Genomic DNA, 16,136 nt, shown 5'->3' with positions numbered 1-16,136 from the left:
ATCACTAGACAGCATGCATCTTGCAGGACTGATACAGGTGTAATCAGATAGCCAATCACTAGACAGCATGCATCTTGCAGGACTGATACAGGCGTACTCAGTTAGTCAATCACTAGACAGCATGCATCTTGCAGGACTGATACAGACGTAATCAGATAGCCAATCACTAGACAGCATGCATCTTGCAGGACTGATACAGGTGTAATCAGATAGCCAATCACTATATAGCATGCATCTTGCAGGACTGATACAGACGTAATCAGATAGCCAATCACTAGACAGCATTCATCTTGCACGACTGATACAGGCGTACTCAGATAGCCAATCACTAGACAGCATGCATCTTGCAGGACTGATACAGGCGTACTCAGATAGCCAATCACTAGACAGCATGCATCTTGCAGGACTGATACAGGTGTAATCAGATAGCCAATCACTAGACAGCATGCATCTTGCAGGACTGATACAGGTGTAATCAGATAGCCAATCACTAGACAGCATGCATCTTGCAGGACTGATACAGGTGTAATCAGATAGCCAATCACTAGACAGCATGCATCTTGCAGGACTGATACAGGTGTAATCAGATAGCCAATCACTAGACAGCATGCATCTTGCAGGACTGATACAGGTGTAATCAGATAGCCAATCACTATATAGCATGCATCTTGCAGGACTGATACAGACGTAATCAGATAGCCAATCACTAGACAGCATGCATCTTGCAGGACTGATACAGGTGTAATCAGATAGCCAATCACTATATAGCATGCATCTTGCAGGACTGATACAGACGTAATCAGATAGCCAATCACTAGACAGCATGCATCTTGCAGGACTGATATACAGGTGTAATCAGATAGCCAATCACTAGACAGCATGCATCTTGCAGGACTGATATAGACGTAATCAGATAGCCAATCACTAGACAGCATGCATCTTGCAGGACTGATACAGGTGTAATCAGATAGCCAATCACTAGACAGCATGCATCTTGCAGGACTAATATACAGGTGTAATCAGATAGCCAATCACTAGACAGCATGCATCTTGCAGGACTGATACAGGTGTAATCAGATAGCCAATCATTATACAGCATGCATCTTGCAGGACTGATAGAGGTGTGCTCTAGAAAGCATGACTCTTAGACAGATAGCTAATAACTAGAAATCATGATTCTTACTGGGCCAACACATGCATGCTACAGTAGCAAATCACTAGAAAGCACGACTGACAATCACTAGATGGCATGAATTATTGGTCTGATACAGATGTCCTCTGGCAGCCAATCACTAGTCAGCATGTTACTGGGCTGATAAGAGACCTGCAGTAACAGCCAGTCAGTAGACAGCATACTAATATGGATGTGCTCAGATCATAAATAATCGTACATATTCACAGTTTTACAACCTTCGCCCCCCGCCTACCTACTTTCCTGTTACAGGTACAGAAGAGCTCCAAATGCCCCATGTGCTTAGATAAGTAGCTGGCCCCGACAGCCAACCAGAAACGAGTAAACTGCCAAGAATAAGACTCACTGTTTGGACTCGTGGTGACAGACTTCCAAGGTGGGGTCATTGTATATGAAAGCCGCCTCCAGATCATTAACCCTCACGCGATATATCCTGCACTGTTTGCTGTTCAGCTTGATGCGGTTCAAATTAGCGACAGTGGGAAATATTGTGAGCTCGACGAATCCCTGAAAAGAGAACAGTCACAATTATTTGTTTTACTGGAATAAACTTGGAAAAAAAATATCAACTGGCACCGAACAAAGGTATACAGAGTTACACAACTGGGAAACGGAAATGACAGCAGACACTTCAGAATTGGAAATTATGTTTAATCGTTACAGTACAACATTTTCTTTTAGCATGCTATGAGAAGTACGCTGCATCACTGGGGCCCACAGAACTGAACAGATGATGGTTTGAATAAAATAGCATAAAGCTGTTCGGGCAGTGCAACGGTCCCCCCTCACACCAGTCACAGCCACTTTCCCCTCCGGCACCAAAACTTCTGTTACCGGCACTCTATAATGGAGTTTTCACATCACTGCCTCTAACATTTTTCAGCTAAAGTCGGCATCGATTTATTTAATGCCCAGCTGCCCGTCTGCGCTTGCTGAACAGGTGTGAACTAGCTCAGAGAACAATGTATTTAAAACGTAACAGGTCTGATTCTGAGTTGGAAGCAAATAATTTTGTATCTGGATTAGACCACGCTGTAATGCAAAGGGAACACATTCATTTATTATGTTTGTATGCAGGGTAAATACTGGCTGCTATGGCATGCAGCCCACAAATACTGGGCAGCTTTATTTCTACACTGCAAATTAGCAGTGAGTTTGGACACTCCCCTCCAAAAAGTAAATCTGTGCCCCCCGTGCAGGGTAGCGTGGTTTTGACAAGATGCAAAGTTACTGGCTCTTTTATGCGTTACTCCCAAGTCTGAATCAGGCCCAATGGGTTAAACAGCGATAACCAAATTGCATAAGAATTTATATTTGCATTATATAAAAACCAGGTCTGATGTATTTGAATAGATCAGCTCTCTCTATGCGAGTTAAATGTTTTACAGTCAAGTATTTTTTGGACCAAGCTGTATGTTTTGTGCTTGTTTCAATGGAGAGAATAGAAAACGCATGCAAGATGCATGTCACCAGTTTAATATGCATTTAACATGCACTTTCTGTATTTAAAAAAAAAAAAAAAAAAAAACAGCCAAGATCAGCACACTGGATTTAAAGGGGCATTACATTTAAATACAAAACCAGGTGTGTAATGGATTTAATATTACTGCCCCTTTAAGTGAAGCAGCCTAACCGTCGAAGGCTTTGAAAAGCGCTGCTTAGTAAATTTCATAGCTTACTGTAAAACAAAGACTATAACGTGAGTTCTCTAGAATGAGAGAGAATCAGAAAGAATTGTTTCCGTCTTACAACGTAGGAAGTGATAATAGTAATAACAAACCACGTGACGAGGTGACAAGTATTTCCTAGGCAAAGTAGGTAACAATAAGAATTTACTTACCGATAATTCTATTTCTCGGAGTCCGTAGTGGATGCTGGGGTTCCTGAAAGGACCATGGGGAATAGCGGCTCCGCAGGAGACAGGGCACAAAAAAGTAAAGCTTTACTAGGTCAGGTGGTGTGCACTGGCTCCTCCCCCTATGACCCTCCTCCAGACTCCAGTTAGGTACTGTGCCCGGACGAGCATACACAATAAGGGAGGCATTTTGAATCCCGGGTAAGACTCATACCAGCCACACCAATCACACCGTACAACTTGTGATCTAAACCCAGTTAACAGTATGACAACAGAAAGGGCCTCTTAAAGATGGCTCCTTAACAATAACCCGAATTAGTTAACAATAACTATGTACAAGTATTGCAGACAATCCGCACTTGGGATGGGCGCCCAGCATCCACTACGGACTCCGAGAAATAGAATTATCGGTAAGTAAATTCTTATTTTCTCTATCGTCCTAAGTGGATGCTGGGGTTCCTGAAAGGACCATGGGGATTATACCAAAGCTCCCAAACGGGCGGGAGAGTGCGGATGACTCTGCAGCACCGAATGAGAGAACTCCAGGTCCTCCTTTGCCAGGGTATCAAATTTGTAAAATTTTACAAACGTGTTCTCCCCCGACCACGTAGCTGCTCGGCAGAGTTGTAATGCCGAGACCCCTCGGGCAGCCGCCCAAGATGAGCCCACCTTCCTTGTGGAGTGGGCTTTTACAGTTTTAGGCTGTGGCAGGCCTGCCACAGAATGTGCAAGTTGAATTGTGTTACAAATCCAACGAGCAATCGACTGCTTAGAAGCAGGTGCGCCCAACTTGTTGGGTGCATACAATATAAACAGCGAGTCAGATTTTCTGACTCCAGCCGTCCTTGCAATGTATATTTTTAAGGCTCTGACAACGTCCAACAACTTGGAGTCCTCCAAGTCGCTAGTGGCCGCAGGCACCACAATAGGTTGGTTCAGATGAAATGCTGATACCACTTTAGGGAGAAAATGCGGACGAGTCCGCAGTTCTGCCCTATCCGAATGGAAGATTAGATAAGGACTTTTATAAGATAAAGCCGCCAATTCAGATACTCTCCTGGCAGAGGCCAGGGCTAGTAACATAGTCACTTTCAATGTGAGATATTTCAAATCCACCTTTTTCAATGGTTCAAACCAATGGGATTTGAGGAAATCTAAAACTACATTTAGATCCCACGGTGCCCCCGGAGGCACCACAGGAGGCTGTATATGCAGTACTCCCTTGACAAAAGTCTGGACCTCAGGGACAGAGGCCAATTCTTTTTGGAAGAATATTGACAGGGCCGAAATTTGAACCTTAATGGATCCCAATTTGAGACCCATAGATAATCCTGATTGCAGGAAATGTAGGAAACGACCCAGTTGGAATTCCTCCGTCGGAACCTTCCGATCCTCGCACCACGCTACATATTTTCGCCAAATGCGGTGATAATGTTTCACGGTGACTTCCTTCCGTGCCTTAATCAAGGTAGGAATGACTTCTTCTGGAATGCCTTTCCCTTTTAGGATCTGGCGTTCAACCGCCATGCCGTCAAACGCAGCCGCGGTAAGTCTTGAAAAAGACAGGGACCCTGCTGTAGCAGGTCCCTTCTCAGAGGTAGAGGCCACGGTTCGTCCGTGAGCATCTCTTGAAGTTCCGGATACCAAGTCCTTCTCGGCCAATCCGGAACCACTAGTATTGTTCTTACTCTTCTTTGCCGTATGATCTTCAATACCTTTGGTATGAGCGGCAGAGGAGGAAACACATACACTGACTGGTACACCCAAGGAGTTACCAGTGCGTCCACAGCTATTGCCTGTGGATCTCTTGACCTGGCGCAATATTTGTCCAGTTTCTTGTTGAGGCGAGACGCCATCATGTCTACAATTGGTCTTTCCCAACGGTCTATTAACATGTTGAAGACTTCTGGATGTAGACCCCACTCTCCCGGATGAAGATCGTGTCTGCTGATGAAGTCTGCTTCCCAGTTGTCCACGCCCGGGATGAACACTGCTGACAGTGCTATCACGTGATTCTCCGCCCAGCGAAGAATCTTGGCAGCTTCTGCCATTGCACTCCTGCTTCTTGTGCCGCCCTGCCTGTTTACATGGGCGACCGCCGTGATGTTGTCCGACTGAATCAACACCGGCTTTCCTTGCAGGAGAAGTTCCGCCTGGCTTAGAGCATTGTAGATTGCTCTTAGTTCCAGAATGTTTATGTGAAGAGACTTTTCCAGACTCGTCCATACTCCCTGGAAGTTTCTTCCTTGTGTGACTGCTCCCCAGCCTCTCAGGCTGGCGTCCGTGGTCACCAGGATCCAATCCTGAATGCCGAATCTGCGGCCTTCTAATAGGTGAGCCTTCTGCAACCACCACAGAAGTGACACCCTTGTCTTTGGTGACAGGGTTATTCGCAGGTGCATCTGCAGATGCGACCCTGACCATTTGTGCATGGAATCTGCCGAATGGAATTGCTTCGTAAGAAGCCACCATTTTTCCCAGGACTCTTGTGCATTGATGTACTGACACTTTTCCTGGTTTTAGGAGGTTCCTGACCAGATCGGATAACTCCTTGGCTTTTTCCTCTGGAAGGAAAACCTTTTTCTGAACCGTGTCCAGAATCATTCCTAGGAACAGCAGACGAGTTGTCGGGATTAAATGGGATTTTGGAATATTCAGAATCCACCCGTGTTGTCTTAGCACCTCTTGAGATAGTGCTAAAGCTGTCTCCAGCTGTTCTCTGGACCTTGCCCTTATTAGGAGATCGTCCAAGTATGGGATAACTAATACGCCTTTTCTTCGAAGAAGAATCATCATCTCGGCCATTACCTTGGTAAAGACCCGAGGCGCCGTGGACAATCCGAACGGCAGCGTCTGAAACTGATAGTGACAGTTTTGAACAATGAACCTGAGGTACCCCTGGTGTGCGGGGTAAATCGGAACGTGTAGATACGCATCCTTGATGTCCAAGGATACCATAAAGTCCCCTTCTTCCAGGTTCGCTATCACTGCTCTGAGTGACTCCATCTTGAACTTGAACTTTTTTTATGTAGAGGTTCAAGGACTTCAGATTTAGAATAGGCCTTACCGAGCCATCCGGCTTCGGTACCACAAATAGAGTGGAGTAATACCCCTTTCCTTGTTGTAATAGGGGTACTTTGACTATCACCTGCTGAGCGTACAGCTTGTGAATGGCTTCCAACACCCTCTCCCTTTCGGAAGAGACGGTTGGTAAGGCAGACTTCAGGAAACGATGAGGAGGATCCGTCTCTAATTCCAACCTGTACCCCTGAGATATTATCTGCAGGATCCAGGGGTCTACCTGCGAGTGAGCCCACTGCGCGCTGTAATTTTTGAGACGGCCCCCCACTGTCCCCGAGTCCGCTTGAGAGGCCCCAGCGTCATGCTGAGGTTTTTGCAGGAGCCGGGGAGGGCTTCTGTTCCTGGGAAGGAGCTGCCTGTTGGTGTCTCTTCCCTCTTCCTCTGCCTCGTGGCAGGTACGACAAGCCCTTTGCTCTCTTATTTTTGTAGGAGCGAAAAGGCTGCGGTTGAAAAGTCGGTGCCTTTCTCTGTTGGGGAGTGACTTGAGGTAAAAAAGTGGATTTCCCGGCAGTAGCCGTGGCCACCAAGTCTGATAGACCAACTCCAAATAACTCCTCCCCTTTATACGGCAAAACCTCCATGTGACGTTTTGAATCCGCATCGCCTGTCCACTGTCGTGTCCATAAGGCTCTTCTGGCTGAAATGGACATAGCACTCACCCGAGATGCCAGTGTGCAAATATCCCTCTGTGCATCACGCATATAGATAAATGCATCCTTTATTTGTTCTAACGACAGTAAAACATTGTCCCTATCTAGGGTATCAATATTTTCAATCAGGGATTCTGACCAAACTACTCCAGCACTGCACATCCAGGCAGTTGCTATAGCTGGTCGTAGTATAACACCTGCATGTGTGTATATATTCTTTTGAATAACTTCCATCTTTCTATCTGATGGATCCTTAAGTGCGGCCGTCTCAGGAGAGGGTAACGCCACTTGTTTGGATAAGCGTGTGAGCGCCTTGTCCACCTTAGGGGGTGTTTCCCAGCGCGCCCTAACCTCTGGCGGGAAAGGGTATAATGCCAATAACTTTTTTGAAATTATCAACTTTTTATCAGGAGCAACCCACGCTTCATCACACACGTCATTTAATTCTTCTGATTCAGGAAAAACTGTTTGTAGTTTTTTCACACCATACATAATACCCTGTTTTACGGTATCTGTAGTATCAGCTAAATGTAACGTCTCCTTCATTGCCAAAATCATATAACGTGTGGCCCTACTGGAAAATACGTTTGAATTTCTACCGTCGTCACTGGAATCAGTGCCCGTGTCTGGGTCTGTGTCGACCGACTGAGGCAAAGGGCGTTTTACAGCCCCTGACGGTGTTTGAGGCGCCTGGACAGGCATTAATTGATTGTCCGGCCGCCTCATGTCCTCAACTGACTGTTTAAGGGAAGATAAACCATCACGTAATTCCACAAATAAAGGCATCCATTCTGGTGTCGACCCCCTGGGGGGTGACATCTGCATATTTGGCAATTGCTCCGCCTCCACACCAATATCGTCCTCATACATGTCGACACCACGTACCGACACACACCGCAAACTCACAGGGAATGCTCTAATGAAGACAGGACCCACTAGCCCTTTTGGGGAGACAGAGGGAGAGTCTGCCAGCACACACCACAAAGCGCTATATATACAAGGGATATCCTTATATTAAGTGCTCCCTTATAGCTGCTTTAATATATATATATATATAGCCATTAATGTGCCCCCCCTCTCTGTTTTACCCTGTTTCTGTAGTGCAGTGCAGGGGAGAGACCTGGGAGCCGTTCTGACCAGCGGAGCTGTGACAGAAAATGGCGCCGTGTGCTGAGGAGATAGGCCCCGCCCCTTTTTCGGCGGGTTCTTCTCCCGCTATTTTTCCAGTCAGGCAGGGGTTAAATATCTCCATATAGCCCCTATGGGCTATATGTGAGGTATTTTTAGCCTTGTATAAGGTTTATATTTGCCTCTCAGAGCGCCCCCCCCCAGCGCTCTGCACCCTCAGTGACTGCCCAGTGAAGTGTGCTGAGAGGAAAATGGCGCACAGCTGCAGTGCTGTGCGCTACCTTATGAAGACTGAGGAGTCTTCAGCCGCCGGTTTCCGGACCTCTTCACGCTTCAGCATCTGCAAGGGGGTCGGCGGCGCGGCTCCGGGACCGGACTCCACGGCTGGGCCTGTGTTCGATCCCTCTGGAGCTAATGGTGTCCAGTAGCCAAGCAGCAAATCCACTCTGCATGCAGGTGAGTTTACTACTTTCCCCCTAAGTCCCACGTTGCAGTGATCCTGTTGCCAGCAGGACTCACTGTAAAGAAAAAAACCTAAACTAAACTTTCTCTAAGCAGCTCTTTAGGAGAGCTACCTAGATTGCACCCTTCTCGTTCGGGCACAAAATCTAACTGGAGTCTGGAGGAGGGTCATAGGGGGAGGAGCCAGTGCACACCACCTGACCTAGTAAAGCTTTACTTTTTTGTGCCCTGTCTCCTGCGGAGCCGCTATTCCCCATGGTCCTTTCAGGAACCCCAGCATCCACTTAGGACGATAGAGAAAATCCCATTATTTTACACTTTCCCTAAAGATATTTCAGCAATGTCTCCTAATTGCTTGGGACCAGAAGTGTTTGGGATTTTTCCGTATTCTCCAACATTTGCATATGCATAATGAGATCTCTTGGGGATGGGTCCCAAATCTAAACACAAAATTAATTTATGTTTCATAGACACCTTATATAGATACTGTAGCTTGAAAATAATTTTCTACAATATTATTAATAATTTTGTGCATGACAGTTCAGCCAGCAGTTAAAGGGGGCGATTCAAATGCGCCGTGCCCCCCTGCCGGGTGTTTATACGAATGGGCGTCTACTGGAGCTATTCAATTGTTGCTCCGATCAGACACCCATTAGTAGTTAACACAAAGCGGCTAAACCAGTCTAAAGATCTCTTCTGGGCATCTAAGCAGCGGTCCGTGGTATTTATAAAAGGCCTTTTATAAATACCATGGGCCGCTGCTTATAAGTAACTTTAAATCCGGAAACTCCTGTGGAACGCAAATCCTGCACTTATAATGAGACTTCTGGTATTGGAACAGACTTCCGCGTAATGGAACGCAAAACTTCCAGTTTATCGGCGTATGCACAGTCTGCATTGGACGCCGATCAGCGGCGGAGGCGCATCCGGTGCGCTGGACTCATTGAGTGGGTATATTAGGGCTATATGGGGAGGTTTATGTACACTTCTGATGAAGGACAATGATGTCAGAAACGTGTTAAGTGTTCCCCTTACAAGCTTGAATTCCAAGTGACTGGCGACACTGAGGTTCATACCTGGAGTAATTAGGGGAGCTACACAAAACAGGAAAAGGTAGAGATGTGCGGTAACAATTCAACATAAAGGTACGATGAGCTGATAGAGACAGCACTAATAGACACGTGTAAAAAGAATATTAAAGTCATATCGTGGCCGGACATTTACATTTTCAATGAAATTGCAGTTCACTTGCATATTATTAACTTACATGTTATTACATTATGACAGTTTGTGTCACCAGCATATACTGCAGCGCTTTACATATACTGTATGTCTGCATTCCTGTGACACAGCCAGCCTCTTATGGCGAGTTACATATGTGTCCCATAAGGCACTGTATGTGGGACTGCCAGACACACACTCCTTTCCTAATGACATCTGCCGCAGCTTCCCTGTAATAAGACAGTGGGCGAGCAGTACTTACAATCACAGACTTTCGCTGGAAATTGATGTTGTTGATGCAGACAACCTGGTGTGTCGTGCAGGAGAGAAAAAGAAAATGCACATTACTTTACTAGTTATACCACACACTGCACGTTCCACACAAGACACAATGCACAGGACACTAGCAGCACACCATTATTCCCACACACTGCATGTTCTACACAAGCCGTAATACACAGGACACTAGGAGAACACCATTATTCCCACACACCGCATGTTCTACACAAGCCGCAATGCACAGGACACTAGCAGCACACCATTATTCCCACACACTGCATGTTCTACACAGGACACTAGGAGCACACCATTAATCCCACACACTGCACGTTCTACACAAGCCGCAACGCACAGGACACTAGCAGCACACCATTATTCTCACACACTGCATGTTCTACACAAGCCGCAATGCACAGGACACTAGGAGCACACCATTATTCCCACACACTGCACGTTCTACACAAGCCGCAACGCACAGGACACTAGCAGCACACCATTATTCTCACACACTGCATGTTCTACACAAGCCGCAATGCACAGGACACTAGCAGCACACCATTATTCCCACACACTGCACGTTCTACACAAGCCGCAATGCACAGGACACTAGCAGCACACCATTATTCCCACACACTGCACGTTCTACACAAGCCGCAATGCACAGGACACTAGGAGCACACCATTATTCCCATACACTGCATGTTCTACACAAGCCACAATGCACAGGACACTAGCAGCACACCATTATTCCCACACAATGCATGTACACAAGCCGCAATGCACAGGACACTAGGAGCACACCATTATTCCCACACACTGCACGTTCTACACAGGACACTAGGAGCACACCATTATTCCCACACACTGCACGTTCTACACAAGCCGCAATGCACAGGACACTAGGAGCACACCATTATTCCCACACACTGCACGTTCTACACAAGCCGCACACCATTATTCCCACACACTGCACGTTCTACACAGGACACTAGGAGCACACCATTATTCCCACACACTGCACGTTCTACACAAGCCGCAACGCACAGGACACTAGGAGCACACCATTATTCCCACACACTGCACGTTCTACACAAGCCGCAACGCACAGGACACTAGGAGCACACCATTATTCCCACACACTGCACGTTCTACACAAGCCGCAACGCACAGGACACTAGGAGCACACCATTATTCCCACACACTGCACGTTCTACACAAGCCGCACACCATTATTCCCACACACTGCACGTTCTACACAGGACACTAGGAGCACACCATTATTCCCACACACTGCACGTTCTAAACAAGACAATGCACAGGACACTAGGAGCACACCATTACTCCCACACACTGCATGTTCTACACAGGACACTAGGAGCACACCATTATTCCCACACACTGCACGTTCTAAACAAGACAATGCACAGGACACTAGGAGCACACCATTACTCCCACACACTGCATGTTCTACACAGGACGCTAGGAGCACACCATTATTCCCACACACTGCATGTTCTACACAAGCCGCAATGCACAGGACACTAGCAGCACACCATTATTCCCACACACTGCATGTTCTACACAAGCCGCAATGCACAGGACACTAGCAGCACACCATTATTCTCACACACTGCACGTTCTACACAAGACAATGCACAGTACACTAGGAGCACACCATTATTCTCACACACTGCACGTTCTACACAAGCTACAATGCACAGGACACTAGCAGCACACCATTATTCCCACACACTGCATGTTCTACACAAGACAATGCACAGTACACTAGGAGCACACCATTATTCTCACACACTGCACGTTCTACACAAGCTACAATGCACAGGACACTAGCAGCACACCATTATTCCCACACACTGCACGTTCTACACAAGCCGCAATGCACAGGACACTAGGGGGTCGATTCAATTCGGCAACAGTTGAATAGCGCCAGGAATTAGCTCCCGACGCTATTCAATTCAGCTCCAGTTAAGTCGGAGATGGCCCGTTCTCGCCGACTTAACAGGTAGTTTTGTCGGGAGAACGGGCATTCTCCGACTTAACTACCCGCGGCGATGCTGATTCCCGACAGAATCAGCCTCACGCCGGCCGCACTTTTGTCGGGTTTCTTCTCTCATCTCCCGGGGGGAATGAGAGAAGAATTCCCGACAATTGAGGGTCAGTCGTCGCTGTATTGAATAGCGCCGGGAGCAAACTCCCGGCGCTATTCAACTGTTGCCGAATTGAATCGACCCCTAGGAGCACACCATTTTTCCCACACACTGCATGTTCTACACAAGCCGCAATGCACAGGACACTAGCAGCACACCAGATATGTTCCTGGTAGTCCTGTGGGTTTGGTGATCCGGTCCCTCCTTGCGGCTCACAGAAAGACTGCATACCTAACCCACACCTCCCTTAGCTTTACCCTTTTGACCCTGCAGAAAATTGACATTTCACATGCCGGAATTGTAACCATTGTCGACATTCTGCAAATGGCGACGTGATCAATGTCGACATCAAAACGGTCAACCTTACGACTGCATCCTAATACCGGGCACTTGGATGCTTATTACTGAGTTTTCCCATCAGCTTTATTGTTACAGCGGATGAATGAAGTTGTGCAGCAGCAGCAGAGCGTGGAGCCCTGAACTGTAGCAGGTCTATCAGCTGGTGATGCAGGGTGGATGTATATGCACTTACTGCGGAGATGTACAATAGTCCTATAACTATATGAATGTAATGTCCGTTTCTGCCTTAATGCTTTTAAAGTCACATTATGAACAACTAAGAGGACGATTCAGTTGTTTCCCACTGAAGCAATTCAATTGTTGCGGAGTTCAGGTGCGAGTTCCATGAAGGGACACATTTCTTTCTGCAGCTTCCTGAGGTGGTAAGAACAAATGTGGAACACTCAGTGGTTTGGATGCCCTAATTACAGTTGCACCCTTAACAATTGAATCGCCTCCTAAGTGTCCCTGGATAATGCATTCAAATACTGCTGATCTATGATGCAACGATGTTCAGATTTCACTGTATACAGCTCTTGTGCCGTACGACCATCCATTCAGGTGTGCACAACCTTTTATAGTCCGACGGCCGTATTGTGAGTTCACACCAAAACTTTAACCGCTTAATCAAGAGTATTAAGCCTTACAACACTGCTAAAAATGTCACTATGGAGACAGGAGTGTGTGCAACGCCGCAGAGCGGGATGTGCCTCCACCGGGGGGCAGCCCATGCAGTTACACATTCTCCACTCCCCCTGTAGCATTCCCTCACCTCCGCAGCAGCACCCCCATCGCAGCCCACCCTCCAGCTCTGCCACTGCACACTCTTCATATGACACCCACTACTGTAGGGTCAGCAATGAAGCAATCTTGAGACTGAACTCCCTGTGACATTAGATTTTTCGTTTTCTGCTTCAGACATGTAGATGTGGGCTTGTGTGCTTTGCCTGCATAAGTTTAATAATGATGAAGCGTGGAGATCCAAGAGGAGCAGCACACGCAGGTAGGTATACAGAGGAGAGGAGCAGCACAGGCATGTAGGTATACAGAGGAGTGGAGCAGCACACGCAGGTAGGTATACAGAAGAGTGGAGCAGCACATGCAGGTAAGTTTACAGAGAAGCGCACACACAGGTAGGTATATAAAGTAGAGGACCAGCGCACCCAGGTAGGTGAGGAGAGAGTGAGGAGAGGAGCAGCGCACACAGGTAGGTATATAAAGTAGAGGAGCAGCGCACACAGGTAAGTATATAAAGTAGAGGAGCAGCGCACACAGGTAGGTATATAAAGTAGAGGCACAGCGCACACAAGTAGGTGAGAAAAGAAGCAGCACATACAGGTAGGTGAGGGGAGGAGCAGCACACACAGGTAGGTATATATATAGTAGAGGAGTAGCGCACACAAGTAGGTATATAAAGTAGAGGAGCAGCACACACAGGTAGGTATATAAAGTAGAGGAGCATCACACACAGATAGGTGAGGAGAGAAGCAGCGCACACAGGTAGGTGAGGAGAGAAGCAGCGCACACAGGTAGGTGAGGAGAGAAGCAGCGCACACAGGTAGGTGAGGAGAGAAGCAGCGCACACAGGTAGGTGAGGAGAGAAGCAACACATGGTAGGTATATAAAGTAGAGGAGCAACACACACAGGAAAGTATATAAAGTAGAGGAGCAGCACACACAGGTAGGTGAGAAGCAGCACACACAGGTAGGTATATAAAGTAGAGGAGCAGCACACGTGGGTAGGTATATAAAGTAGAGGAGCAGCACACACAGGTAGGTATATAAAGTAGAGGAGCAGCGCACACAGGTAGGTACATTTATGCTCATAAGTTTACATACCCTAGCAGAATTTGTGATTTTCTGGCCATTTGTCAGGGAATATGAATGATAACTCACAAACTTCTCTTTCACTCATGGTTAGTGGTTGGGTGAAGCCATTTATTGTCAAACAACTGTGTTTACTCTTTTTAAATCATAATGACAACAGAAACTACCCAAATTACCCTGCTCAAAAGTTTACATACCCTGGAGATTTTGGCCTGATAACATGCACACAAGTTGACACAAATGGGTTTGAATGGCTACTAAAGGTAACCATCCTCACCTGTGATCTGTTTGCTTGTAATCAGTGTGTGTGTAAAAAAGGTCAGTGAGTTTCTGGACTCCTGAAATACCCTTGCATCTTTCATCCAGTGCTGCACTGATGTGTCTGGATTCTGAGTCATGGGGAAAGCAAAAGAATTGTCAAAGGATCTGCGAGAAAAGGTAATTGAACTGTATAAAACAGGAAAGGGATATAAAAGATATCCAAGCAATTGAGAATGCCAATCAGCAGTGTTCAAACTCTAATTAAGAAGTGGAAAATGAGGGATTCTGTGGAAACCAAATCACCATCAGGTAGACCAACAAAAATTTCAGCCACAACTGCCAAGAAAATTGTTGGGGATGCAAAGAAAAATCCACAAATAACTTTAGCTGAAATACAGGACTCTCTGAAAAAAAGTGGTGTGGTTGTTTCAAGATGCACAATAAGGAGGCATTTGAAGAAAAATGGGCTGCATGGTCGAGTCGCCAGAAGAAAGCCATTACTACGCAAATGCCACAAAGCATCCTGCTTACAATACTCCAAACAGTACAGAGACAAGCCTCAAAACTTCTGGAACAAAGTCATTTGGAGTGATGAGACCAAAATTTAACTTTTTAGCCACAACCATAAACGTTACATTTGGAGAGGAGTCAACAAGGCCTATGATGAAAGGTACACCATTCCTACTGTGAAACACGGAGGTGGATCGCTAATGTTTTGGGGATGTGTGAGCTACAAAGGCACTGGAAACTTGGTCAAAACTTATGGCAAGATGAATGCAGCATGTTATCAGAAAATACTAGAGGAAAATTTGCACTCATCAGCCCGGAACCTGCGCATGGGACGTACTTGGACATTCCAACATGACAATGATCCAAAACACAAGGCCAAGTCGACCTGTCATTGGCTACAGCAGAATAAAATGAAGGTTCTGGAGTGGCCATCTCAGTCTCCTGACCTCAATATCATTGAGCCACTCTGGGGAGATCTCAAACGTGCAGTTCATGTAAGACAGCCAAGAATTTACAGGAACTGGAGGCTTTTTGCCAAGAAGAATGGGCAGCTTTACCATCTGAGAAAATAAAGAGCCTCATCCACAACTACCACAAAAGACTTCAAGCTGTCACTAATGTTAAAGGGGGCAATACACGGGATCAGGGTCATTTGGGTAGTTTCTGTTGTCATTATGATTTAAAAAGAGTAAACACAGTTGTTTGACAATAAATGGCTTCACCCAACCACTAACCATGAGTGAAAGAAAAGATTGTGAGTTATCACTCATATTCTCTGACAAATGGCCAGAAAATCACAAATTCTGCTAGGGTATGTAAACTTATGAGCACAACTGTATATAAAGTAGAGGAGCAACACACAGGTAGGTGAGGAGAGGAGCAGCGCACACAGGGAGGTATATAAAGTAGAGGAGCAGCACACACAGGTAGGTATATAGAAAAGCAGCGCACACAGGTAGGTATATAAAGTAGAGGAGCAGCACACACAGGTAGGTGAGGAGAGAAGCAGCGCACGCAGGTAGGTATATAAAGTAGAGGAGCAGCGCACACAGGTAGGTGAGGAGAGAAGCAGCGCACACAGGTAGGTGAGGAGAGAAGCAGCACACACAGGTAGGTATATAAAGTAGAGGAGCAGCACACACAGGTAGGTGAGGAGAGGGGCA

General features: G+C 46.4%; 1 protein-coding gene across 2 annotated transcripts in view; it reads right to left on the bottom strand.

Moving 5' to 3' along the window:
* Positions 1 to 16,136, bottom strand: part of TAF2 (TATA-box binding protein associated factor 2) — a 250,202-nt gene that overhangs the window by 227,072 nt on the left and 6,994 nt on the right. For both annotated transcript variants that reach the window (XM_063924457.1, XM_063924456.1), the window contains exons 2-3: positions 9,852 to 9,906; positions 1,539 to 1,699 (exon numbers count right to left, since the gene is read on the bottom strand). In XM_063924457.1, the coding sequence (XP_063780527.1) occupies positions 1,539 to 1,699; positions 9,852 to 9,906 (216 nt within the window). The remainder of the gene's footprint in view (positions 1 to 1,538; positions 1,700 to 9,851; positions 9,907 to 16,136) is intronic.

Source organism: Pseudophryne corroboree, chromosome 5 (genome assembly GCF_028390025.1).
Source record: "Pseudophryne corroboree isolate aPseCor3 chromosome 5, aPseCor3.hap2, whole genome shotgun sequence".
NCBI lineage: Eukaryota > Metazoa > Chordata > Amphibia > Anura > Myobatrachidae > Pseudophryne > Pseudophryne corroboree.
The sequence above is the reverse complement of the archived record's forward strand: the minus strand, read 5'-3'. Positions and strand labels throughout refer to the sequence as shown.